Raw genomic sequence first — 27501 nt, forward strand, 5'->3', positions numbered from 1 at the left:
GTGTGGAGGAACTTTCTGTGGTTCTGTTGTAATGAACCAACCATCACCTGATCATGTTTAGACTAACCACACCCTCTAACCTCTGCAGGGATGGGGAACCCATTAAGATGGTCTGTCCCAGGAGCCTTATGGATCCCAATGGATTCCTGACGTCTCTTGGGGATTTTCCTGTAATGACAGCAGACGGTCCTGCTTTGGTCAATCTCTGGAACACGGAGACAACCAGGGCGGTGGACACGATTGCCCCTGAAAGTCCCCTCTTGCTACTAGTGCCAATTCAGTTCCTTGGTTCACCAGGGAACTGGCGGCAATGAAGCAAGCGAGATGGAGACTAGAGTGCCATTGGTGGGGGACTCTGCTGAATCTGACTGAGCATGGGCTAGAGCCTCACTGAAGGCCTACTCTGACAATAAATGGCAGCCAAGAAGGCTTTCTCAACTGCCCGCATTGCATCTGCAATGAATAGACCAGCAGAGCTGTTTCGGGTGGTCAGGGGACTCCTTCACCCTAGTCCTCAGAGGGAGCCCACTGACCACTCAACGACTCAATGTGGTGAGTTTGCCTATGATTTTGCAGATAAAGTCACTCAGATACACTCCAACTTGGACGCTAGTCCTACGGTAGTACCAATAAATGTACCAGGTGTTGGCAGTGGCTGGAAGGTCCTTTGCACAAATAAAACTTGTGTGCCAACTGTGAGCGTACCTCATAAAGCCGGACCTGGCCACAGTGGTCCATGCCTTAGTTACATCTCAAATGGATTACTGTAACATACTCTATGTGGGGCTGCCTTTGAAGACAGCTAATAAATTACAATTAGTATAAAAATAGGCAGCCAGGCTACTGACTGGGACAGGCTTTAGGGAGCACACCACACCCCTCTGAAAGCAGCTCCACTGGTTGCCTATAAGTTTCCAGTCCCCAATCAAAGTGGGGGTCATTACCTACAAAGCCCTGCACGGTTCAGGTCCAGCTTATCTTTGTGACCACATCTCCCCCTATGGGCCTGCGAGGGCTCTAAGATCTGCCAGGGAGGCTCTCCTCTTGGTCCCACTGCCATCTCAAATGCGGCTGGTAGGGACAAGGGAGAGGGCCTTGGCCGTGACCCCTTGGCTCTGGAATGCCCTCCCCAGGAAAATCAGGCAAGCCCCCACACTTCAGTCTTTTAGGAAGGAACTGAAAACATGGCTATTTAAGCAGATCTTTGAAAATGGTTAAAGTATCACTTATAATGGATGACACAAATAAAGAGCTAACCTGACATTTTAATGCTGATATTTTAATCTGTCTTGTGAAAGAAGCCCCCAGTGGCGCAATGGATTAGACCCTGGCGCTGGCAGGACTGCTCACTTGAATGTTGGGTCGCTGACCTGAAGGTTGCTAGTTCGAATGTGGGGGGAGAGAGGATGTGTTCCCTCTGTCAGCTCCAGCTCCCCATGCAGGGACATGAGAGAAGCCTCCCACAAGGATGGTAAAAACATCAAACATCCGGACACCCCCTGGGCAATTCCTTGCAGACAGCCAATGTCCTCTAGAGCAGGTGATCAGTAAGGTGTTTTGTGTCCCTGTCCCTTGTCCCCCTGCTGCTACCCAGTGGGTCAGGATCCAGCACCATATTTGGACCCATTGTTTTTTTTTTCTTTCCTAGAAATATTCCAGGGACTACCATTGATTCACCAACCACCCCCGTTGAGTAGAATTACCATAGAGTACATGTAGTTCCCTGCTGAGTAGCCTGAACAAGTTAAATGCACCCTATGTTTTGTATTTGAATGAATATATATCTCAAATCCCTAATTTCAGCTGGCTGTCTAGAGAAGCAGGTTTAAGTTGATATATAGTAAACTATATTCTTTTTCAGTTGTTGCATCTCTAAAACTTACTCTATTTTTCTTGTTCTTTTCTTTAAATATGATAACATTTCTGCTCGTGGTACATGTAAATTCATATTTCTAAAATTGTATTTGTTTTCTTCTACAGAATAGAGTTCCTTCAAGATTGTTCAGTATTTTTTAATTTTCTATTGCATCAAGAATTGAATCAGGGCCATTTAGTACTTTGTGCTGTTTTCTTCAAAAAACAGAGAACATTGACAAAACAGCTGTGTCTGCTAGAGACCAAAAAGCTTTTTTCAATATATGGAGCTAAGAAGTCTAGTTTTGTGAAAATCTTTATTTCTAATTGAACTTTAGTTCTAACATTTGCTTTGGATATCACCATTCTTTGTTATAATAATAACTGATGGTCTGACATTTTGATTTTGACATTTTACCTGTCCCTGCACTGTATGTTTATGGAATTCTGATGTTCAAATGACTGTAATAAAGAAATTCACATGTATGGTAATAATTAGAATCAAAGACCAACACTAGACAGAACCCCTGTTCTTGTGCCATGAAGTAAAAAGATGTGACTATAACTGACACATACTCCAAGACTGCTATCTTCCCATTAGCTCTTTTCTGATTGCTATAGAAATAGCAATTTTTCATACCTCATTTTGGCATTTTATTCTCTCCAACCTTGCTCCCTACTTTTCTTTCATTCTCTTCCTGCTTTCAGTTCTCTGTCTTTTCTTGCCTGTTGTACTATGTATTTGGTACAATTGTTCTTCAAGATATGACTTCTTTTAAGTAAAATATCAGTTTCTGTACTAGAGAAGCCCAGTTGTCTTGACTAAAAATGTGTCTTAGAGAGTAGCAGCCAAAAAAAAAAAACCCTAAAAAGTCTTCCACCCAGCCGAAAAATCTGAAAGCTCTCAGGTTGAAGAGAGTAGAATTAAGTTGTTTATTAAGGCTAGATTTTTATTTGCTAGTCCAGAGCATTACTGGGAAACTTGGCCCAGTCCTAACGTGTTCTCTCTCCAAGGTGACTGAGAGCTTTATGATTATCTTTGCTTTGTATACCTCTGCATGCTTGCCAAGAACAGTTAAAGTTCTGTAATACTGAGTTGGTGTTAATTTGAACAAATAGCAAGAAGATCTCTTAAGGTCCTCACAGAACCAATTTGTTGATAGCTTTGGTCATTATTTGTATTATTTGTCCCTTTATTCTTTATTTTGGGGTCAGTCATTACCCTTGAGGTCATGCAGCTACCATTAATCTCTTCCTAATCAATTTCCTTCTTCTTGAAGAGACTCAAGGCCAACAGAGACAACCAAAAGCACCACTACTGAAGAAGAAACACCCACAGGGCTTCCATTTCCGCTGACATTTTATTCTTTTGGATAAATGTAGCTCCCATGTATAGTGCAGCTGCAATCCAAAATAAGAACAGTTGCTCTGACCCAAAGGGTAGCCATGCAACAGATGCCATAGTGGAGCTGACCCAAACAAGCACCTTTCCTCAGACCCAGTGTTGCGAGTGGACCTTTTATGGCAGCAGGTGGTTGAATAACAGCAACAAAAGTGTTTTACCTAAAAGATGTATGTGGCCTTGGGGATACTTCTTGAACTAATGTGTGTATTTGAGACTCAGTTCGCCTCAGTGATTGAAAGTAACTTTTACTTCTGCCATTGATTTGACTAGCTTCAATTTCTAGACAGAGGTAGCCTGGCCACATTGGTTTGTGTTCTGTCAGCATCACAGTTAGATTACTGCAACTTGTTATATTTGAGACTGCCCATGGAGATGATATATAAGTTCAGCAAATACAGAAGCAACAACAAGGACTTCCACCAGAATTGCCAGATGGAATCCAAAATCTGCAGGAACAACTATCTTAGCAGCCTCCACTGACTTAACACCAGGACCTCAGGAGCAGCTCCTCTCCAAGATCTGTGCCTATGTCACACATGAAGAAAGAAGAACACCTTTGCAGCTGTGGCGCCGCAACATGGACTGTCCTCCCACAGAGGTGCAACCGAAATGAACACTCAGGTTGTTTTAACACCAGCTTGAACTATTTCTATTTGCCAAGCCATTTGAATTGGCTGCTTTAGCATTTTTACTGCTTTTGTTTTGATGACTTTTTTTTTTAGTTGTGAGTTGAATGATATCTCATTGTATTAACTCTTGCTTCTGTACTATACCCTTCTATTTGTAAAGATGAAAGGTAGTTTTAAAATATTGTAACAAGAGATTGATAGCTTGGGGTAGGAGTGAGTTCTGCCCAATCTTCTTCTCTATTTTTGGAGTTCTCCCTCCTTCATACTTTGCTGTGAAGCACAGGGCATGAATTTGCCAGCTGTGCCCCTTGAGGTCTATAGGAGAGCCTTGGAGCCAATCATTTCTTTACTTGGACAGTTTTCTAAATTCCTTTGTAAGCACAGAGATCATATATGAGACCTCAAGAACCAGATACAGGTAAGCAGCCCATCCCTTTTGTTGCAGGGTCAATGCTTTCTCTCCGCTCCTTCACTTCGTAGTTCATTCATCATATTCCTAAGTGAAATGTGCTCATGCCAGTGACAAAGTGTTGGACATTAGTAATGAACATTATTACTGCAGCCATCTCTCTCCACTTCCTGTATCATTGAGTAAACACCTTTTAAGAAATTAAAGGTCTTCAACTAGTTGAATATTGCCTTGTTTTGTGTCTTCTTATTCTTAATAGACTATAAAATGGGCATCCTCAGTTTCATGCCCTGTTTCTGACTGATGAATACAACATAGCATTCATGATTCAATGTATTTAGGAGCTCTGTTACAAGATAATGAGGCTCCATGAAAATGCACCTCTAACATATAAGAAGTTGAATGTGTATGTTATCTGTAGATCTGGGAGCTAAAAAAATAAAAATTTTAAGGAATTTATCAGCTAGTGTATGCTTTTTGTTAACACCATCAAACAGTTGCCCAAGCCATTTTGAGAGGCTGTATAAACATACCTAGTATAGCCATTCATCCCTCAGAATTGTTAGTTTTTACTTGGTGGATGGAGAGTTCATTCATTGTTCTACAATGAGTGAACACAATGCCATGGTATCTATGTATTTGGCTGTGTACATGTGAGAGCTAGTATAATGTTGCTGGTCCTTAGAAGTGTATAGGATCATGGAGGCATATCTATGACCAAGATCCTATATATATGACCAATAACTAGCTTAGCTTTCATTATTGACTCTTGAGCTTTGGCAAGATGGGAGGAGCAGCATATTGATGAAATCATGAATCAATATTGAGAATTGGGTGTTTTCCTGGCCTTTAGCTCAGCTCTTGTGTGATGATCAATTAAGAACAGCACCAAATTAAGAGAAGGGGACTGTATCTGTACATCAGCATACATATTCATTGTCTGACAAAGTGGAACTGTTTTGATGCTAGCAGAATTTCAGGCAGGATTGAAAGCCCTACATGGTTTGGATCCAGATTACCTACAGGATCGCCTTCTCCTGTGCAATCTGCCCAGACACTGGTAGGCGGCTACTCTAAGCAGCCAGAACTCAACTGGTATCTATCACACAGAGGACCTTTTCAACAGCCGCCCAAAGACTGTGGAACGACCTGTCAGAAGAGCTTCGACAGGTAGAGCATCTGTAGGAATTCAAGACAATTGAAGTCTCATCTCTTCTGGCAGGCAAGCCTACCCTGTCAGTTTCAAGTTGTGAATTGAATTTGCATTTTATCAGAGGATTTTAACTTGTATTTCAACACTGTGTATCTTGTAGGTCTTTTAATAGTGTTTTATCTCTTGTTTTAATGATGTTGTATCCCACCTCAAGCCACAGGAAGAGGTGTGTGGTACATTTATTATTATTATGTTACTTCAGAAATGTTACTGGGGTGAGGATTGATTAGACCCTTTTAACCTATTTGGGTTTGTTTTAAAAAACGAGAAAACCACCCCAATGCATTAATATTTCTTTACTGGTGAGTAATGAATGCTACCCTTTAACAGTATTTTAAATGTTTCAAGGTCTGGTCAAGGAATTACGTTTATCTTGGATGATACTGTGCCACTGTGTGGTTTAGTTAATTTTGATGTTATTTAAAATACATGTTTTAAATTGTGCATACTGCATTAGGAATGCTTACTTGAGCATTGGTTTATATGTCAGTTAAATTATAATGGGCTGGTTTGTATTGTTTTCACTCAGCTATTGCTTCTGGCCCTCCCATCACATACCAGTTCTATCCAGTCCTAAAAGCCACTCAAATCTCATCATCTTAGGTTATCACTCGTGGCCAAATATGATTGCCATCCAAGTGTAGGGTCTTGGCGGTGGATCCGTAAGTGACTGTAGAGACCTATTCCTGATTCGCATATTCTTTCACAGTGAGGACATCGTTTTCCCGATGGAAAGCAGTCCCGACAGGTTGGCTTGATGCCCCTTCCTCTTGGCACATTTCTCTCTTTTGCCCTGTATTTGTGCCTCAAGTTCCACAGCACTGCTGGTCACAGCTGACCTCCAGCTAAAGCACTCAAGGGCCAGGGCTTCCCAGCTCTTGGTGTCCATGCCACAGTTTGTGAGATTGGCTTTAATCCCATTTTTAAATCTCTTTTCCTGTTCACGAACATTCCGTTTTCCGTTCTTGAGTTGGGAGTAGAGTAACTGCTTTGGGAGATGGTGATCAGGCATTTGGACAACATGATCAGTCCAGCAGAGTTGATGGCAGAAGAGCATCGCTTCAGTGCCGGTGGTCTTTGCTTCTTCCAGCACACTGACATTTGTCCACCTGTCTTCCCAAGAAATTTGCAGGAATTTTCAGGAGCAAAGTTAATGGAATCGTTCCAGAAATTGAGAGTGACATTTGTAGATAGTCCATGTTTTGTAGGCATATAACCGGGTTGGGAAGAAAATAGCTTTATAAATGAGCATCTTGGTATCCCTACTAAAAACTACAGAAGGGAATAAATGTATGGCAGAAAGGTTGCCTGACTGCAAGCGAATATCCTTGTGGCTTTGTATGCCAGGGCTATTTCTACTTTTTTCACTTGTGACCCCTTTCCACCTGCGGTTTTTATGTGACCCCAGGTATATAAAACGAGAATAAAACCTAAACATTTACTAATAATTATCATTTGCAAGGCTTGCTAAACTGGCACATTTTCCTTTCAATTTTGGGCACCGCAGTTGAAGGGAGATGTTGACAAGCTGGAAAGCGTCCAGAGGAGGGCGACTAAAATGATCAAAGGTCTGGAGAACAAGCCCTATGAGGAGAGGCTTAAAGAGCTGGGCATGTTTAGCCTGCAGAAGAGAAGGCTGAGAGGAGACATGATAGCCATGTACAAATACATGAAGGGAAGTCATAGGGAGGAGGGGGCAAGCTTATTTTCTGCTGCCCTGCAGACTAGGACACGGAACAATGGCTTCAAACTACAGGAAAGGAGATTCCACCTGAACATCAGGAAGAACTTTCTAACTGTGAGGGCTGTTCGGCAGTGGAACTCTCTCCCCCGGACTGTAGTGGAGGCTCCTTCTTTGGAAGCTTTTAAGCAGAGGCTGGATGGCCATCTGTCGGGGGTGCTTTGAATGCGATTTCCTCCTGCTTAGCGGGGGGTTGGACTGGATGGCCCATGAGGTCTCTTCCAACTCTACTATTCTATGATTCTATGATTCTACAGCTGAAGAATTTTCTGAAGAATCCACTGTAAACACTGCACATTGTTGCTAACATTGGTATAAATGTGTGCCTTTCAGAAACCTTGTACTACTGCCAAACCTTTTGTGACCTCAATATTGAGCTCAGGGGACCCCATTTGGGGCTGGGGTCCATAGTTTGATATACTCTGCTCTAAGCCATAAAGTGGAAGAGTGAGGCTTTAATTCATAAGTATGGAGCACTCCATGTTCAGCCTTTGCTATATCATGCTAAAACTTGGAAAGGCCTAGTATTATCCCCCAAACTGTCAAGTAGTGTGGTGCCCTCAGTGCAAAGTGATGTCATTTAATATACAGTAATGTTTGTGCTCTTCCAAATCTTTCCAACCCAAAGCAAACTGGTCATGAGGCTTCCTTTCTGTGGAGTTTGGAAGGTTCTGCCATTGCTTTCCTCTAAGGCTGAGAAAGTGTGACTTGCTCTAGGTCACTGTGGATTTCCAGCAGTTGAGCCTGTTCTCCCAGAGCCTGAGCCCTGCATTCAACTCACTGCACTTCCCTTTTATGCATGGAAAGAAAACTCAGCAAAAACAGGATCCGGTGAAAAAGGACACCAGAGGCTTGGAAACTCCATGAAGAAAGAACATAATCTGCATCTGGAAGGGTTCTGTGATCTCCGAGGCAGATAAGAAGACGACTATCTCTTCCCAGTTTGCCATTCTTTTCCTGGCTAATTAGATTGTAAACCTGGAGGGGTCAGGGAGGTGTTTTGTGTTCCTTTGGCTTGTAAAGAAACATGTACAGTGATGGCACTATATAAAGACATATAAAGACATCTGCCCTTGTTGTTTGCTACTCTGCTGCTGAATACGCATGCTCAATGTGGAATACATCTCACCACGTTAAAACAGTAGATGCAACTCTTAATGAGACATGCCACGTTATCACAGGATGTCTATGCCCAAAACTGCTGGAGAAATTATACTGTTTAGCCGGTTTTAGCCGGAAGTAGCAGCCTGTAATGAAAGGACCCAAGGCCCCTCGTCTGTTCGGATATCGGCCAGCATGCCAACACCTTAAATCAAGAAAGATCTACAGAGATACTCGCAGGAACACCTCTGCAAGCAAGAGTCCAAAAGTGGCAGGTTAAAACCCTGAACCTCAATCAGTGGTTGAGACTGGATGAGAGACTCCCTCCCGGGCAAACAGAAGACTGGGTGACTTGGAAGGCGCTGAACAGACTGTGCTCTGGCGCCACGAGATGCAGAGCCAATCTTATAAAATGGGACTACCATATGTTTTTATATTTTTATACTGTATTGTTTGTAATGGATTTTATTCTCTGTTGTTTATGTGTCGGCATCGAATTGTTGCCAGTTGTGTACGCCGCCCTGAGTCCCTCTGGGTGAGAAGGGCGGGATATAAATGTTGGGAATAAATAATAATAATAATTAATAAAGTGGAGTCCATGACATGCGAGTGTGGAGAAGAGCAAACCACTGACCACCTACTACAATGCAGTCTGAGCCCTGCCACATGCACAGTGGAGGACCTTCTTACAGGGACACCAGAGGCAGTCCCAGGTGGTCAGAGAACATTTAGTATAATGCCAAGTTTTTGTGGTTTTTCTATACGTTATAACTGTAATGTATCTGACACGATAAATAAATAAAGTATAAATAAATTATTGTTTTCCTTTTTATTCATCCCAACTCCTCTGTCTCCTCAAAAGGCAAGAGTGCATCTGTGGATGGTACCCCTTGGGGTCAAGACTGGATTCTCGGGAGTTGTTTCCCAGGTTCTTTAGCCTTCTTTGCTCAAGAAAGCTGGGGCCTCAAACGGCAACTCCTTCGACCCATAGCATTACCCAGATGACAGAAAAATTGGCGCCAAAAGGAGCGTCGCTGTACACTTGGAGGGGCGCGCGCTTCTCAGCCTCCTTCCTAGGAGGCGCTGTGGGGCAAGAGCGGAAGTCGCATAGAAGGGCGCATGCGCGGAGGTCGTGGCCAGGAATGGCGTCCCTCAGGTTGGCCGTCCCAGGCGGAGCGGGAGCGGAAGGGAAGGGGAGCTTTTAGGACCGGTTCTCTTCCTGTCAGGTTATGTTTTTAGCTTTGGATAGCATAGGGAAGGGTTAACTCCCCTGTGGGTTTGTTTTGCTGTCTGTTCCCCTGTTGAGAAGATTTTACCTCACTTTCTGTCCCTGTGATAATTGGATTTTGAAAAATGATTTGTGGAAACAAGGATTGGTGAGACAGCTTCAGTAGAGACATTTCCCCCCAGGATAACTCTTTCAGGAGTGAATTTCCCTCCCTAGAGGTAGATTTCTCTCATTTCCTATTGTCTCACCCCTTTTCTTAACTAGGAGTCGTTTATCAGTCAGATGTTTGTAACTCGGGGACAACCTGTAGTTCTCTTTGAATACACAGTGGGTATTGGTAGGTGTCGAATCAGTGTAGTTTCTGGTTGCTTAAGAATTATAGCTTAAATTAGGCCTAACTAACACTATACCCTATTCTAGACCATATGATAAACCAGTATGGGCAAACTTGGGCCCTCCAGGTGTTTTGGACTTCCAACTCCCACAATTCCTAACAGCCTACCGGCTGTTAGGAATTGTGGGAGTTGGAAGTCCAAAACACCTGGAGGGCCCAAGTTTGCCATGCCTGTTGGAAACTCTGTATTTATTTGAACTCAGTGTTGAAATTGAAATACAGGAAATAAATGTAGATTTAAGACAAACTTAACTTAATGTAATACTGTTCTACTGTATCATAAAGCAGCTTCTTTAAATTTTAAAGTATTATCTATTATTTATTTATTTATTTAACACATTTATATCCCGTCCTTCTCACCCCGAAGGGGACTCAGAGCGGCTTACAAATTAAATTTACATACAATATTATATTATTAGCATAGCACAATACTGCTAATAAATTACTATATTGTACTATATCAATATTATTAGTAATATTACATGTAATATATAATATATAATTAATATTATATTGTATTATTAGTATTATATTGTGTTATAATATGTATTATATATTATATATTGTAAGTTATATTGTATATATGTTTGTGTGCGCACACACACATATATATACACACATACATATATACATACACATACTGTATATATATAATTAGTATAGCATGATACTGGTGGGAGGGGCCTACAGGTGATGCAAAGGAGACAAGATGGAATTGTCTTTGCTGGCTCCCTCTTTGCTTTGACACCAGAGCGTCCATTGGAGATGGTGGGAGGGGCCTCCAGCTGATGCAAAGAGCCAAGATGGAACTGTCTTCGTATTTTTTTTTTGCCAGTTGCTTGAGAATTCTGGTTGGTTGAGTTCCAGTTGCTTTAGAGTCTACACTAGGCCTGGGCAAACTTAAGCCCACCAGGTGTTTTGGACTTCAACTCCCATGAAGAGGAAGCTCACCAATGCTTCCTCTTCATCCTGGAAAGAAGTGACGAGTGGAGTGCCATAAGCAGGGTTCCTTCTTGGGCCTGGTTCTGTTCATCATCTTTACGAAAGACTTAGATGAAGGGCTAGATCAGTGGTTCTCAATCTGTGGGTCCCCAGATGTTTTGGCCTTCAGCTCGCAGAAATCCTAACAGCTGGTAAGCTAGCTGGGATTTCTGGAAGTTGTAGGCCAAATCACCTGGCGACTCATAGGTTGAGAACCACTTGGCTAGAAACATGATCAAGTTTATAGACAACACCAAATTGGGAGGGATAGCTAATACTCTAGGAGACAAGATCAGAATCCAAAACATTCTTAACAGAGAGATAGACCAAAATGAACAAAATGAGGTTCAACACAGACAAATGCAAGATACTCCTCTTGGGCAGAAAAAATGAAACACATAGATACAGAACGAGGGACTCCTAGCTCGACAGCAATATGTGTGAAAAAGATCTTGGAGTCCTCGTGGGCAAGAAGTTAAACATGAGCCAACAATGTGATGCAGCAGCTGAAAATGCCAATAGGGTTTTGGCCTGCATAAATAGGAGTATAGTGTCTAGATCCAGAGAAGTCATGCTACCCCTCTATTCTTCCTTGGTCAGACCACACCTGGAATCACACTGTGTCCAGAGGAGGGCGACTAAAATGATCAAGGGTCTGGAGGACAAGCCCTATGAGGAGTGGCTTAAAGAGCTGGGCATGTTTAGCCTGCAGAAGAGAAGGCTGAGAGGAGACATGATATGGGGCATGTATAAATATGTGAGGGGAAGTCATAGGGAAGAGGGAGTAAGCTTGTTTTCTGCTGCCCTGGAGACTGGGACATGGAACTGGCTTCAAACTACAGGAAAGGAGATTCCACCTGAACATCAGGAAGAACTTCCTCGCTGTAAGAGCTGCTCAGCAATGGAACTCTCTGCCCCAGAGTGTGGTGGAGGCTCCTTCTTTGGAGGCTTTTAAGCAGAGGCTGGATGACCATCTGTCGGTGGTGCTTTGAATGCAATTTTCCTGCTTCTTGGCAGGGGGTTGGACTAGATGGCCCAAAAGGTCTCTTCCAAATCTGTGATTCTATGAAATCCCAACCAGCTTACTGGCTGTTGGAAATTGTGAGAGTTGAAGTCCAAAACACCTGAAGGGCAGAAGTGTGCCCAGATCTGGTCTATGGTATATAATACAGTAGAGTGCCTTTCTTTCATTTCAAATAAAAGCACATGTTTCTATTTAGGACAAAGACAATCTTGAATGCTGGTGTTTAGGCAGCTTCCCTACTAATTTCAATCAGCCTATCTCTCTTCCTGTCTCTTTCTTCCTCAAGGGAAGTGTCTCAAGGGAGTCAAGGATTCAGCATATATTAAACCACAACTCTGAAGAACAGGGTTTGAATCCCAGCTCAGCTATGGAAAAAACTGGGAGTTATAGTTTGGCAGATAACGTGAAAAATCTTGTAAAACTACAGCTTCCGTGATTCTATAGTATTAAGTCATGGCAGTTAAGGTAGTAGGAAACTGCATTAATTCTGCAGTATAGATATGTTCCAGAAGTACAGACGCTATTGGCCTTACTGTCATTTCAGGTAACTGAATCTTGCCATTGAGTTAAACCTTTTGATTTATTTCATCACCGTTGTTTTCAATGTAGGTGTTTATCTTATGAAAGCAGACTACTGGAAGTAGCTGAAATATTGAGGTTCAACAACTTACTGTGATATGCATCCTTCACAGAAAAGCTCCTGAAAGATATTTAAAGGTACAAGTGAGACTTCAGTGGGCAGCATCCCAATAGCATCTTCATACTCCATCCACAAAATGTTTGGTGAGTAAAATTTCATTTTTTGCAGCTGCACCTTAACTGTTATATCATATTGCTTAAAATCATATATATGTCTATTGATATATGCAATCTAGACACTGAATACACGAAGTTTTAAAGACATCCCAAGCAGCCCTAGCAATAAAAGAGTGACAAAAAGTACAACACATTATGTTCTCTTAAAAAGTTTACCTCTTCCTCTATCAAAGTCTCCAGCTAAGTAACTAAGTAGAATTTTACATAGATTTAGGTTTACGTGTATATTTACATTAATGTTGAGCGCTGTTAAACTTCCTTGGAAATTAGCCCCATCCCCAAATTACAAGGCAGTGTTTTTTTATTTATAAGAACCTAATGGAGAATGATAGAGTCCTTTGTTCTTCTTATGAATAAAAGTTCTACCAATTAAAAATACAGTCTTGTTGGAAGAGACATAAATACTTCCCTTGCCACTGTACAGTGGAACCTGGACTTAAGAGCATCCCATCTTAAGAATATTTTAACAGCCATCGCTTGGCCCAGGTTTCAGTTTGACATAAGAGCAGCATTTTGGATTAGAGCTAGCGCCAAAGGGAGCACTAGTGTGAGAGTACAGTGCAAGGAAGGAACCTTCATGCCTTGTGCTCTGCTCTGGGAGATTGCTACCTGCTTTGGTCTTGTTCTGTTTAAGGAAGTTTGGGTTAGTTGGTTTTGTATGGGTTTTTTTATTCCTAGTATGTTTGGCTCCATGAAGAAAGAAAGGGAGGGAGGTTGGAATGAGTACAGTATGAAGATGGTGCTCCTGCCTCTTTACTTTGTTTCCTTGCCACAACTATGTGCTTCTACTATTTTAAAGTTGATCTTTCTTTTTTAATTGTTTCATGTGAATGTGTGTGTTATACAGTATCTATATATATAAAAGAGTGATGGCATCACGGCAATTCACAAAACAACAAAAGTACAGGCCCCCCAACCTCAAAATTTGACAACACAACCCATCATCCACGCCTCAAGGTTGATACAACAAAAAGAAAAGAAAAATAAAGTCCTAATTAGAGGGAGAGCAATAATTTTTTTTATCCAATTGCTGCCAGTTTAGAGGGCTAATCTCTGCCCACTTGGTTGCCTAGCAACCAGCCAAGGGACAGCCAGGTTTCAGTTAGGGGACAGGCAGACTTAGGCTTCACTTAGGCTTCTTCCACAGATTATCTAATTTGCACTGGATTATATGGCAGTGTAGACTCAAGGCCCTTCCACACAGCTATATAACCCATTTATAATCTTATATTATCTGCTTTGCACTGGATTATCTTGACTCCACACTGCCATATAATGCATTTCAGTGTGCATTTTATACAGCTGTGAAGAAGGGGCCTCATATCATCCAGTTCTGAGCAGATAATATAAGATTATAAATATACAGTAGAGTCTCACTTATCCAACGTAAACAGGCCGGCAGGATAAGTGAATATGTTGGATAATAAGAAGGGATTCAGGAAAAGCCAATTAAACATCAAATTAGGTAATCGTTATACAAATTAAGCACCAAAACATCATATTATACAACAAATTTGACAGAAAAAGTAGTTCCATGCGCAGTAATGCTATGTAGTATTTACAGTAGAGTCTCACTTATCCAACACTCACTTATCCAACGTTCTGGATTATCCAACGCATTTTTGTAGTCAATGCTTTCAATATATCGTGATATTTTGGTGCTAAATTCATAAATCCAGTAATTTTTACATAGAATTACTGTGTATTGAACTACTTTTTCTTCCAAATTTGTTGTCTAACATGATGTTTTGGTCCTTAATTTGTGAAATCATAACTTAATTTGATGTTTAATAGGCTTATCCTTAATCCCTCCTTATTATCCAACATATTCGCTTATCCAACATTCTGCCGGCCCATTTATTGGATAAGTGAGACTCTACTGTACTGTATTTACAAATTTACCACTAAAATATCACAATGAATTTAAAACACTGACTACAAAAACATTGATTATGAAAAGGCAGACTGCATTGTATAAGCTAATGTTGGATAAGTGAGATTCTTCTTTAATATGAAATAATTACTGGGATAGAATAATGCAGAACAATATAATCTCTAAAACCAGGACAGTAAATAAACAGGGGAATTCCACACAGGAAACAATCGGGGCCAGCTAACACCTCCCAACAAAGTATTCCCATCATCAAAGTCTGGCAAATCCTCTGTTTTCTCAGGGCCACAGACAGTAGAAGCACATAAAATATCGCAAACAACACCACTCTGAAAACAAGGGAATTCCAAACAGGAAACAATCAGGGCCGGTTAACACCTCCCAACAAAAAATTCACTCAGGGAGGAAACAGCCAGGCTTTAAAGCTGCAAGGCCATTACATCCTAATCATTTTTCCTAATTGCAGCATTCATACTTGCCTCTAACAAACAAAAAAAACCAATCAGAAATATTGTATATTCACAACCTTTAGGAAATAATATCCCCTGATGGCGCAGCGTGTTAAAGCGCTGAGCTGCTGAACTTCTGGACCGAAAGGCCACAGGTTTGAATTGGGGGAGCGGAGAGAGCCCCCACTGTTAGCCCCAGCTTCTGCCAACCCAGAAGTTTGAAAACATGCAAATGTGAGTGCATCAATAGGTACTGCTCCGGCGGGAAGGTAACGCCGCTCCATGCAGTCATCCCACATGACCTTGGAGGAGTCTACGGACAACGCCGGCTCTTCGGCTTAGAAATGGAGATGAGCACCAACCCCCAGAGTCAGACATGACTGGACTTAATGTCAGGGGAAAACCTTTACCCTTTACCTTAACTACCACCAATTCCTCAATACTTTATTTCCCAGACCACCAGACTTCGCCACAGCAACGCGTGGCCGGGCACAGCTAGTTTACTTATAAAGTACATTTTCTTATTTAAAAGCACGTAACAAAAAAGGGGAGTCTTGGGGGGCACAGATTAATAGCATTTCAATGAATTCCAGTAAGGATATTTTTGAGATAAGAGTGTTTTGAGTTAAAAGCGCAGTCATGGAACAAATTAAACTCTGAAATCAAGGTATCACTATATTAGTATCCTTAAGATATAGTGTAGACATGTTTGTGCTACTATTCTAACATACGAGAACCTGAATATAAACACACTAAAAAGTTTGTTTTCAACCTCTTAGCTCTACAGCTACTTTGCTAAAGTTCTAAAGGTTGGTCACCATTTTTCATAAACTAATATTTACTTCCTAACAAGTGAAAATGTTGTGTCCTAGGCTTCTTTCATTTCTACTTAGACTATTATACACAAGTGGATCTCTTACACTGGGGGTTATAGAAACACTGGTATAAAATCTGATTTTAAAACTCTATCCATTTCACATTTAGTTTTGATAATCTGAGACAAATGACTCTGTAATTGGCTATTCAATGTTAGTAGAGAAAGTTTGAATATGCCCACTGTTTGGTTTTGTGATGTTAAATTATGTATTTTATTATGTGTTTACTTCCTCGGTTTTTAATTGATTAATTATATTGGGTTTTTTTGTTATGTGTTTTAATTTTGTACTTTGAATTATCTATTTTATTCTGGGCTTGGTCCCCATGTAAGCTGCCCCAAGTCCCTTCGGGGAGATGGAGGTGGGTTATAAGAATAAAGTAGTTGTAGTTGTTGTTGTTGTTGTTGTTGTTATTGTTATTAGCAACTATTGACATTTTAATTCACCGTCTGCTATGGTGAATTTTAGGCTTAATTGTTGGTTTTATTTTAATCCAATAAGTCATTTCAAGCACTACATTGTAAGACATTGCATAGAAATACATGTGGTACACATTAGTCTGCAAGAAAAAACAAGCCAGGGGTTTGAAACATGTTGATTTCTTGAATCCAGGTCACAAAGCTATTTGGGCCGAGTCTGAATCAATGTCCCCTGGAACTTCTGAACCAAGGAAAGAGAGCAGTGAAGTACAAGGGCGTGACTTTGTTCCTTTGGGTATGTAGTGCTGTTTTAAAGGCAAAATTTAGCCTGTATGCTGTGCTCTGTATACATTGGTGATTTTTATTGAAATCCTGACTTGCCTTGCTTGAGGACTAAAAGAAGAGTCCGAGAACAGAGACACAGTTTTCTACAAGACCGAATGCAAATGAGAAGTATGTAATGAATTAGTGATGTTAGATTTGAACATTTAGACCACGTTTTGCAGGCAAAGCCACCTGACTCTAGTATACATAAATTCTATGTGGGTACAGTGTTCCCTCACTTATTGTGGGGATTATGTTCCAGGACCACCCGCAATAAGTGAAAATCCGTGAAGTAGGGACACTATTTATTTTAATATTTATGCATAATTTTAGAAGTTATACACTATTTTAAGTCTTTATCAACCAATCGTGTGTTGATAAATCACCTCCTCCTCCTCCTCCTGTTGCCACTTGGGCTCCTTTTCTCTCCCTTTGGCTTCTCCTTCCTCCCTTCCTTAGGCTGTAAATTGTAATTTTTTATGATTTATAATAGTCTTTTAGATTTTATTGAAAAACCGCAAAATGGCGAATCTGCGAAAAGTGAACCGCAAAGTAGTGAGGGAACACTGTACTGCAAAACAGAGAACAAACATCAATAAAGTACAAGGGATCAATCTCATTGTTTTAGGTATGTTGTAATAAAGTTTTAAATGATTATAATATGGACTGTGTTGCTGCCCTTTAAGATTTTCTAAGCGTACTGAGGTATAAGGTGAAAGTAATCCATGAAACTGAATTGAAAGATATACAGTAAAAGTTTCAGTCCAATTGTTTGTTGGCTTCAGGTTACAGCACCACACCCGAGTTTGTAAAGAAGGCACCTGAATACCATGTATACAAATACTATGATGACAGCATGGATTATAGGACCCTTACGTATGAGCCTGTGACCAAGTCACCTGAATCGAGTGTGCATTACTCCTATATGAGTAATACAGAACAGGAAACAGACCACCACAGAATAGAAGAGTGCAGCGTATTGACTTCAGGTAAGCTGAACATTTTAAAAGTAAATCTGGCTGTGTAGGCTTTGATTCTACAGGGTATGTCAAAAGTGAATTCATTTCCATTAAAATTTGTGAAATTTTCTTGCATCCATGTAAAGATGTTTTCAGACAAATCAGATACTAGATCTGGCCACGGTGGTGCATGCCTTAGTTACATCCCATCTGGAAGACTGTAATGAGCTCTACGTGGGACTGCCTCTGAAGAGTGTTTGGAAACTTCAGCTGGTCCAAAGAGCTGCAGCCAGGTTGTTAACTGGAGCTGGCTGCAGAGAGCAGACAAACCCCACTGTGGCAGCAACTCCACAGTCAGTTTTCAGGCATAATTCAAAATGTTGCTTATGACCTTTAAAGCCCTAGACAGCCCAGGTCCAGGCTGTTTGGCGGACCGCTTCCCCGTGTACAAACCTGTCTGGGCCCTGAGATCTTCAGGATAGGCCTTTCTCTTGGTCCCACCTCCATCTCAAGCCCTGTTGGTGGGAATGAGAGAGAACAGTGCCTTTCTTCTTGGTGGCTGCCACACAACTCTGGAGCTCCCATCTTCCCAGGGAAGCGAGAATGGCCCCCTCTCGGATGCTGCCCTTCCAGCAGCAGGCTAAAACCTTTTTTATCCAGGCAGGCTTTTAAAGAAGATTTTAAAGATCAAGTCAGGGGTGCTGTAGTTTTTAGTTTTAAATACATTTTAAGCAGTTTTATAGATTTTAACTGAATGTTTGAATATAAATGATGTTTAATTCTGTTTTGATGTTTGTATATTTGTGGATTTTAAGTTGTAGTGAAAGGTTTATAATGTAAACCGCTTTGAGTCTCCTTTGTGAAGAAAAAAAGCGGGATATAAATAAGCATAATCATCAACGTAATTATAATACTGAGATGCACAAATGAATAAATGAAGTATCACATCAATTTCTAATTTTGGCCTTCAGAGAAAGCCACAAAATTCTCTGAATACAAAGTCAATGTGAGTGGTGCAAGAGAAGAAACAAGCCCTCTTAAAGTACAGGGGAGTAACTTGCTCACTATAGTAGGATAATATAAGCTGAGTTCAAATTGTGACCTCAGTATCACTACTTGAACGGATCATAAATCTAAAAACACTATCTGTTTCTCTTTTGAATAAAATCTGTACAGTCCAATCATTCTTTGGTGTTCAGTGGTGTCACTATACTATTTTTCATTTAGTGGAATCACCAGACATTGCAAGTGAGGAAAAGAGTGAAACCAGAAGCCCAGACTCTGTTTTCAGGAGCTTATTGGTGGTATCGGAATTCCCATTTGAAAAACAGCAACTAGTCAGCCTCTTAAATCTCATCCCAGGAATGGAGTATTGTGAAATGTCTCACGGTCTTTACAGTAGCCGAGGTAATGTAATAACTTCCAAGAGAAACATGGAGCATCTACTTGTAATGGAGCAGTGTTTTTTTTAAAAAAGTAGAAAGATGCACAAGATTTTGCCCACAAGCATATGCACAGAATAGTTTACTTTGAGGTGAAAGCAATATTATATCCTGCTTATACTGTTACAACTTCCTGTGTAGAAATCCCAGGTATTTTACTCTGCTAAATTTGTTCTCGAAGGATAGAGCATCTTAAATACATGTCTTTGAAACAAAGGAGTACGTAATTTTGAGCTTGCAAGTCTTCATTTGGAAACATTACTCCTTTGCTTCTATGCTCTTTTGCACTGAGATAGCAATTAAACAATGTCATTTTTAGTATATAAGTGCAACAGAAATCTTAATGACATGACAGTCCAACATAGATTCATATGTAGTCTTCGTATTACACATGTGCGATAGTGCAGACTTAGTTTTAAACACTGAGGGCATATTTGTGTAAGAATTAATATACTACACAGCAGGAGCTGCAGAACCTTGTCTTTAGTATCAGCATGTGTTTTGCCTTACTTCCTAATGACTTCTATTTTAAATAGTAGAACCATAGTAAAGGATACATTTTTGATCTGTGTCTATACTTAAAACTAGGGAGTTCTTTTTCAAACACCCTGTATATTCACAGACAAGTTAATGGGATTGTTCCAGTTTAAATGTTAGACAAATTTGACCCATCTGGGTTGTTTTTTGTGCTAGGCAGGTATGGTAGTGGGTCTAGACCAGGGGTCCCCAAACTACGGCCCGCGGGCCACATGCGGCCCGTCGGAGCTATTTATCCGGCCCGCGGGGCGGTAGCTCCCTCCTCCTCTGCCAATTAAGGTGTGTGTGGCAAGGAGAAAGAGGAAAAGCCCTTTCCCTTCTCCCTCGCCCCACGTGCACCTTTTCTGCTGCCACTGCCGCCGAGGAAGGAGCATGCAGGGCGAGCGAGGAGGCAGGGAAGTTGAGTGTCTTTCTCGCCTCGCTCGCCCTGCGCACTCCTTTCCCGCCGCCGCTGTCGAGGAAGGAGTGCGCGGGGCGAGCGAGGAGAGAAAGCCACTCACCTTCCCTGCCTCCTCGCTCGCCCTGCGCTCTCCTTTCCCGCCGCTGCCGCTGAAGAAGGAGTGCGCAGGGCGAGCAAGGAGGCAGGGAAGGCGAGTGCCTTTCTCGCCTCGCTCGCCCCGCGCACTCCTTTCCCGCCGCCGCTGCTGTCGAGGGAGGAGTGCGCGGGGCGAGCGAGGAGACAAAGCCACTCACCTTCCCTGCCTCCTCGCTCGCCCTGTGCGCTCCTTTCCCGCTGCTGCCGCTGAAGAAGGAGCGCGCAGGGCGAGCGAGGAGGCAGGGAAGGCGAGTGCCTTTCTTGCCTGCTCGCCCCGCGCACTCCTTTCCCGCCGCCGCTGCTGTCGAGGGAGGAGTGCGCGGGGCGAGCGAGGAGACAAAGCCACTCACCTTCCCTGCCTCCTCGCTCGCCCTGTGCGCTCCTTTCCCGCTGCTGCCGCTGAAGAAGGAGCGCGCAGGGCGAGCGAGGAGGCAGGGAAGGCGAGTGCCTTTCTTGCCTGCTCGCCCCGCGCACTCCTTTCCCGCCGCCGCTGCTGTCGAGGGAGGAGTGCGCGGGGCGAGCGAGGAGAAAAAGCCACTCACCTTCCCTGCCTCCTCGCTCGCCCTGCGCGCTCCTTTCCCGCCGCTGCCGCCGTGCACTCCTTCCTCGACTATCATTACTATCATTGTATGACACAGCAAACAAGATAGATATGTTGGATTTCGTATCACAAAATCACAAGTCGAACACTTCCCAAGTGTCTAGGACTGTGTGATGTATTATTATTATTATTATTATTATTATTATTATTATTATTATTATTATTATTATTATATTATGACACAGCAAACAAGATAGATATGTTGGATTTCGTATCACAAAATCACAAGTCGAACACTTCCCATGTGTCTAGGACTGTGTCATGTATTTTCGGATGATGTGTGCAGATCCCATTATTATTATTATTATTATTATTGAGTGACTGTCAGGGGTGCTTTGATTATGTTTTGTTGCACAAAAGCAAAAGGGGTTTGGACTAGATGGCCCAAGGGGTCTCTTCCAACCCTCTTTATTATTTTGATGATGATGATGATGATGATGATGATGATTAACATTGAGGCTGTATTTGTTCCCTTTTTGTTTGTTTTTTTACTTCATAATAAGATATGTGCAGTGTGCATAGGAATTTGTTCATAGTTTAAAAAAAACACTATAGTTCGGCCCTCCAACGGTCTGAGGGACCGTGAATTGGCCCCCTGTTTAAAAAGTTTGGGGACCCCTGGTCTAGACTTTAGAAGCTAAAACTCTTTTGCAAACTGAAATACTCTCCAAAGTGCCTCAATCTTTTAAAGAGGTGGAGAATTCAAAAAGGACCATACTTTTGCAATTTTTTGCACCTCATTTTGAATTCCTTTTCTTTTCCATCCTCCCCATGGCAACATAGTATTTTTGATACATGCACTGGTGCTAACTAGGGCCTAAATCCATTTGTCAGTTAATTACAACTAGGTGGTACCTCTTGGATTCGTAGGAATATGGTTACATATGAACTGAGCTCATAGATCCAGTTAATCTCTTCTAGTTTTGAATAACAATTGGATGTAGCCCAAGGATGTGTAGCTGCCCATTTTCTGGGTCTTTCTTCATGAGCCCCTCGCCAGAACATGGAGGGCCATATACTATATTGTCAAATTCGTTTTTACATGTCAAGTATTGGACTGCGAATATCAGCTTTTACTTAATCAATACTTATTTGTTTCTGAAACAGCTAGTTTTGGTAAGGTCAGAAGAGTTGATTTGGCACTAAATTTTTATTTTTTGTTAAAATATTATTTCTTTTGCCAAGGATTGAATTAGTAATTATCAAAAATAGCATCATATTTGGAAGTGCCCTGTAAATTTTAGCAGGTATTTTGTTGCTAGGTCAAACTTAAACTTTACTATATTTAAAAGAGATATTGTTGTTTGTTCATAGTATATGCAGTGGTTCAGTACAATAATGCTGCATCAGCTATCTATGCCAAACATAAACTGCATGGTTTTGAATACCCTTCTGGGAACTGGCTGATTGTCACATTCATTGAAGAAGGAACAGTTCAAAGAAAGTAAGTAGACTGTATCTTAAGGATTGTAATAATAGGGGGAAATATTACCAAAGTTAAGTATTTTTAAATTTGCATTGATTTCTGGATGGGAGATGAGTAAGTGTTTGGTAATCTTATTGGTACAGATGAAATTCCTGTTGATACTGAATATAGCTGTATTTGGCTTATAATTATCATTGAACATTCACCACGTGTATTAAACTTCTCCCTCTCTACATTTAATAAAATTGTGTTAAGACTCTAGAATACTACTTTTTGCTGTAAAAATATCTTAATCTGTTTTATAGCCTTATCAAGTCAGCAGCAAAACAGAAGCCTTCTACGGTATGTAATAGTTTATTATTTCATCTTCAGGGGTCTTCTGTAGTTTCGACGTCTTCCTTTGCAAACATTGTAAATTCTTTAAAATGCATAATGCCGCTCTCTTAACATTTATGCCATGATCAGCTATTTTTTTAATGTGGGCTTGTTTACCTTGGTAGTTTTATAATTTCATCTGAATTCTGAAATTCCCATAAGAAAAAAAATGTCTTTTTCATGTTTGTGTATTTTGGATGGGGAAGCCTTTGATTCCTATTGCATTTGCCCATTATCCTTTTACCCTAGCACGCTTTGCTGTCAGAATAGTTTGATTAACCAGAAATTACAAGTAACATCTGTTTATTTAAATGGTTTCCAGTTGATGTCAGAAATGTTGGTTGAGTCTTACCCAGTAAGAAAACCAAGTTTCCAAATGTTGAGCCATTGCAAAGTACAGTGGCCCAACATTCGTAAACTTGGTCATCATCCTAAACTTTACTGGGTTGCTTCCAAAGTCAGGCTTTTGCCACAAGGTTAGCAGGAACAAGTTTCCCTATTTCCTCCTCATGATACCTACATCTCCCGCTAATAGGCTAAAGCATGAGATTGCTGTTCATAATGTACAGCACAAAGGATTTACAATGAAAATGTTGACTGTGATTCCTTTTCCCCCAGAGTTCTTACCGTCGTCTCCAAACAGATGCTGAGCTTCCTTCAAGCAAAGGGAAAGCTCCCTCTGACTCTCCTGTGAGAGAAAGGCTTTACATCACATTTAATCCTTACCCTTTACCTGAAGACATCTTGGAGGATATATTAAGGCAAGGCCTCTGAATTTTTTTTAAAAAAAATACAAACTTTTAAAGCTAATTTTGTGGTTGCATCTGAGTAACAAATTGTTATTTAAGGTCTAATGCTGTAATAGTGTGGGATCTTAGGGAGAGGGAAACAAACTGATGGATGCTTTCTGCCATTACTTATTAGGTTTAAGCATAGTTATGACATTATAAATAACTTCAGAGCATCCTCTGGAATCCATGTTTTGAAGGTTAGAGCTATAGCTATTTACAGTGAAGGGTAATAAAAGCTTATCAAAATACAACAATTTTTCCAAGAGTTTCGTAATAGCATCAAGAAGAGAGTGGTGACATCTCAGGAGATTAATTTATTGTAGCATAAGTTCCATAAGCAGATTTTCCTTCCTCAAATGCATGGAGCATATGTTAGGCACTTAGATATATGTACAAAATCAGAAACAACATGCTCTTCTGTTTTCATATCTAATTTTATATATATTGCTTCTATTCTGCTGTTTCATTTCAGCCGGTTTGGACATTTTATAAATGTTCATTTTATCCCTGGGGAAAACACAGCTTACGCAACATTTGCAGAGGAATCAAGCGTTATTGATGCCATAGCAGTGTTACATGGCAAGACAGTGAACGGTGTGAAGTTGGAAATGAAACTGGCAGTTTTGCCTAGAGAGACTCCAGTAAACGCCAAGGGACTTTCTGACCAAGTGAGGCAAGTATCTGGTTCTGGCACTGCATTGGTCACAGCTCATCTTGAGTAGCTTAGTGGCTTGAGAGATTTTCTTCAGTAAAGGATCAAAGCTAACATAAATTAGGAAATGAATCCGATCCTTTCAGAAGCAGAGATGGCTTAGACTCCCATCTGAATTATGTTTCCACTTGACATGAAAATCAGACTAGATGGATAATGTCTTCTAAGACATTATCTGTGAGCTCAGTTAGCAGAAAGGGGCGGTGGTGGTATGCTAACATAAAGGCAGTTCGGTCAGCCTCCCTTTGGTCTGCCTCCATTTCCTCCATTTGGCCTGCCAGTTTCTTCTTCAGATAGTCTTCCTTTCCCTTTCCAGAAGTCCAGTGCTAAAAGCCCCTTTTCTCTACAGTGGGATGGTGAAAAGGGTTTATCTCCAGTTGGTACAGAGATTAGCTCCTGTCTGTATTCAAAGCTTTTTTAAAAGGGAGCTTCTGCAGGAGTTAATTAATGAGTTGCAAGTGAATGGAAAGTAAGTATGTGTGAATAAAGTTGTAGATGTATATCTTGGCATTTACAGTCGAGTCTCATTTATCCAACGTTCTATATTATCCAACGCAGCTTGCCTCTTGCCAAGATCCACAGCTGTTTCTCTAGGCAGCAATATGCAGCAGGCCAACATGTCCCAACAACACAAGTGCAGCCACACTCCCAAGCAAGTGGAAGACTCGGTGTAAAACATGATGTTTTGGTGCTTAATTTGTAAAATCACAATGTAATTTGATGTTCAATAGGCTTTTTCTTAATCTCTCCTTATTATCAAATGTTTTCGCTTATCCAATGTTCTGCCGGCCCATTTATGTTGGATAAGTGAGACTCTACCGGTATGTGTGACAAGATGCAGGTGGGTGGGAATGAATGGTCTGTAAGGCCTTGGAGTCGGATATCAAGTTATGTTTGTCAAAATGTTTATATTGTACCCTTATTCAGAATGTCTTAGGATAATATCAGATCACCTTTTTAAAATCAAAATAGAATTTGAACCCCAGTGGCTAAAACTAATTTAGCCCCAAATGCTGGGATGAACAGCCAAGCTTTGATGCTGTGCTACAATGATATCAACATTAATGCCATGGAAGCTCCATTAAGGAAATCTCCAAGAATGAAATGGCTTCCATGGTGCCCACAGGAGCAGTCCTACACCACATAAGAGTGTATTGCAGTCATATAGATGGGTTATTACTAGAGCGCAAACTGCTGTAACTAAGTTTTCATCCAGGAAGAACTACAGCATGAAAAAGCTTGCTAGAAATGCCACTTGGGATTTTGTGGAGAATACTCCTCTAAGCGATGCACCTGTGTTTTCAGGGGGAGTTCAACCGTATCCAGACTGAATCACTTCGTTCATTGTGGAGTTGGGAACCACCAATCCAAAGCCTGTGTTTTTGATATTCCAATTCAGTTCATAGGCTCTCATTCAACACACTCCAGTGTAACAGGCCTGAGTGTCACCAACATACTGATGAAATTGGCACTAAAAACTAATGGTGACTTTGACCTGTGGCTTCATAGAGAAGTTAAAAACATAGAGCAGGAGTGGGGCAATGGTCAATTCCTGATTGTTGTTTTTTTATTAACTTTTCAGTCATTTCAAAACAGCATAAGGAAACCAGCATGTGGCGGGATAATTTGGTAACCACGAGACTGAACAGAAGTCAGTAAATGCTACAGGAGGCCATTATTTCAGGATACATCTCTGCTTCCTTCAGATAATTGCCTGGCCTTATTGACTGGAAAAGTACTAGGACCTCACTCCAGGGAGAGCAGTTGCCAGCAGCATCAGCAGAACAGAAGTCTTTCCCTAAAGCTCTTCTATGTATGGAGGATTAAGACTGGCCAGAGGAGCATGTCATGAGGTGGGAATTGCTAAGGAGAAGCCAAAGCGTATTCCCTTCAAGCAAGGCCTTTCCTGTGGCTGGCATGGTAAGGACGGCACTGTGACCCAACTCCAGGAAGGACAGCCGAGAGTTGCATCATACTAAGAGAAAATACCATCAATCTCTCCTGTTTTGAAACATCAGAAATGGATAGATGTAGCAACATGGCGCACATCAAAATATATCTGCTAAAGCGGGCCCAATGTTTGTAAACAAAACTACCACAATGAAATCTGATGCTTGGGGTTTTTTCCCCCTTAAAATTGCATTAAGCTATTTTAAGGAACAGTTCCCTTTACAGTGTTAACACATGAAGCTATTTTCTGTACTTCTGGAGAGGAAAAAAAGATTTTAAAAAGCTTTACTTGGACTATATTGTGTGTTGGGTTATACTCTGGGATAATTTGTCAACAGATGTATCCAATTAATACAACTGTGGTGTTGAAGCCGGCATTATTAAATATTGTAATTAGAAATGTGAATAAAGTAAATATTTCTGATATTGTTTCCTAGATTGGCCTTTCCACCCTCATGATGCTCTTTTCCTTTTTGTATTGTCTTTGAGGTCATAAATCAGACAGGAGGGCCACACTTGTTTTTTATAAAGCTGTTTGGGTTTTTTTTTAAAAAAAAATTTTTTTTGCTTCAAATGTATAAATGCTGCACACATTGAAGTATTCAGGTGTGATGGTGGTGAGAAAAGAACTCGTTTGGCTTGGTCAGCGTTTCCTTGATTTGGATATATGCTAAAATGCACAAAAATTGCTGGTAAACTCATTTATGATCAGCATTGTCAAAGATTTGTTTGACTTACACTGCCACATGTGGTGTAGATGTGCATGGTATTTTCAGAAGGGGCGGTGTTCTGGAAAGGTGGAAGTCTGTTCTGTTTGCTATTTTGTAAGCAAGACAGAGAATATGTCCATCAGTTTGCGTTCACATTTGCAAGCTCAGAAATATTTTATACTCTTAACCAGTAAATGAATTGTGAAAGCCATCCATTACAGCTTAGAATCCTTGCAGTTGATACTCCAGAGAACATTACTAGGCTCCATATATTCTCCTGAGTGCTGATTATATTATTATTGTTGTTGCTATTCATTTATATACCATCTTTCTCCCAATAATGGATCTCGAGGCATGTAACAGCATATTTAAAACAATACAAACTTTAAAAAAAACTATACAAAAAGTATAAATAAAAGAGGGCTGCATATAAGGACATGGCAAGACGGATTCAGCCTGCAGGCTGTGAGTACCATCCACATCTCCTAAATACATCTCCTGAAACCATTGATCATATCCTCAGCTGCTGTAAGAAAATAGACTACAAACAGAGGTACAACTATGTGGCCCAAATGATTCATTGGAATGTATGTCACAAGTACCATCTGCCGGTAGTAAAGAACTGGTGGGATGACAAACCTGCAAAGGTATTGGAAAATGAACACGCAAAAATACTGTGGGACTTTGGAATCCAGACTGACAAAGTTCTG

At 41.0% G+C, this 27501-nt stretch overlaps 2 protein-coding genes across 5 annotated transcripts in view; both read left to right on the top strand.

The window, feature by feature from the left end:
- The window catches only part of LOC100561460 (uncharacterized), a 54956-nt gene extending 42192 nt beyond the window's left edge, over positions 1–12764 (top strand). For 2 of the 4 annotated variants that reach the window (XM_062962860.1, XM_062962890.1), the window contains one exon: positions 3135–4521. The gene's annotated coding sequence lies outside the window, so the exon portion shown is untranslated. Of the gene's footprint in view, positions 1–1980; positions 4522–12588 lie in introns of those variants that run through there. The other 2 variants (XM_062962881.1, XM_062962871.1) reach the window with 2 other exon arrangements.
- Positions 12672–26505, top strand: LOC100561265 (RNA-binding protein 45). Its single transcript, XM_008118217.3, has 9 exons — positions 12672–12762; positions 16623–16724; positions 17539–17742; positions 18940–19119; positions 22142–22271; positions 22559–22595; positions 23247–23389; positions 23892–24092; positions 25714–26505. The coding sequence occupies exons 1-9, from the start codon at positions 12756–12758 to the stop codon at positions 25730–25732; spliced, it is 1023 nt and encodes a 340-aa protein (XP_008116424.2). The 5' UTR covers positions 12672–12755; the 3' UTR covers positions 25733–26505.
- The last annotated feature ends 996 nt before the right edge of the window (positions 26506–27501 follow it).

The sequence above is a fragment of the Anolis carolinensis genome, chromosome 1 (assembly GCF_035594765.1).
Source record: "Anolis carolinensis isolate JA03-04 chromosome 1, rAnoCar3.1.pri, whole genome shotgun sequence".
Classification (NCBI taxonomy): Eukaryota; Metazoa; Chordata; class Lepidosauria; order Squamata; family Dactyloidae; genus Anolis; species Anolis carolinensis.

Coding starts and splice junctions, on each gene's coding strand:
- LOC100561265 (XM_008118217.3), top strand. Junction 17,743..18,939: donor GTGCAGCGTATTGACTTCAG/GTAAGCTGAACA, acceptor TTTTTCATTTAG/TGGAATCACCAGACATTGCA. Junction 23,390..23,891: donor ATCTTGGAGGATATATTAAG/GCAAGGCCTCTG, acceptor GTTTCATTTCAG/CCGGTTTGGACATTTTATAA.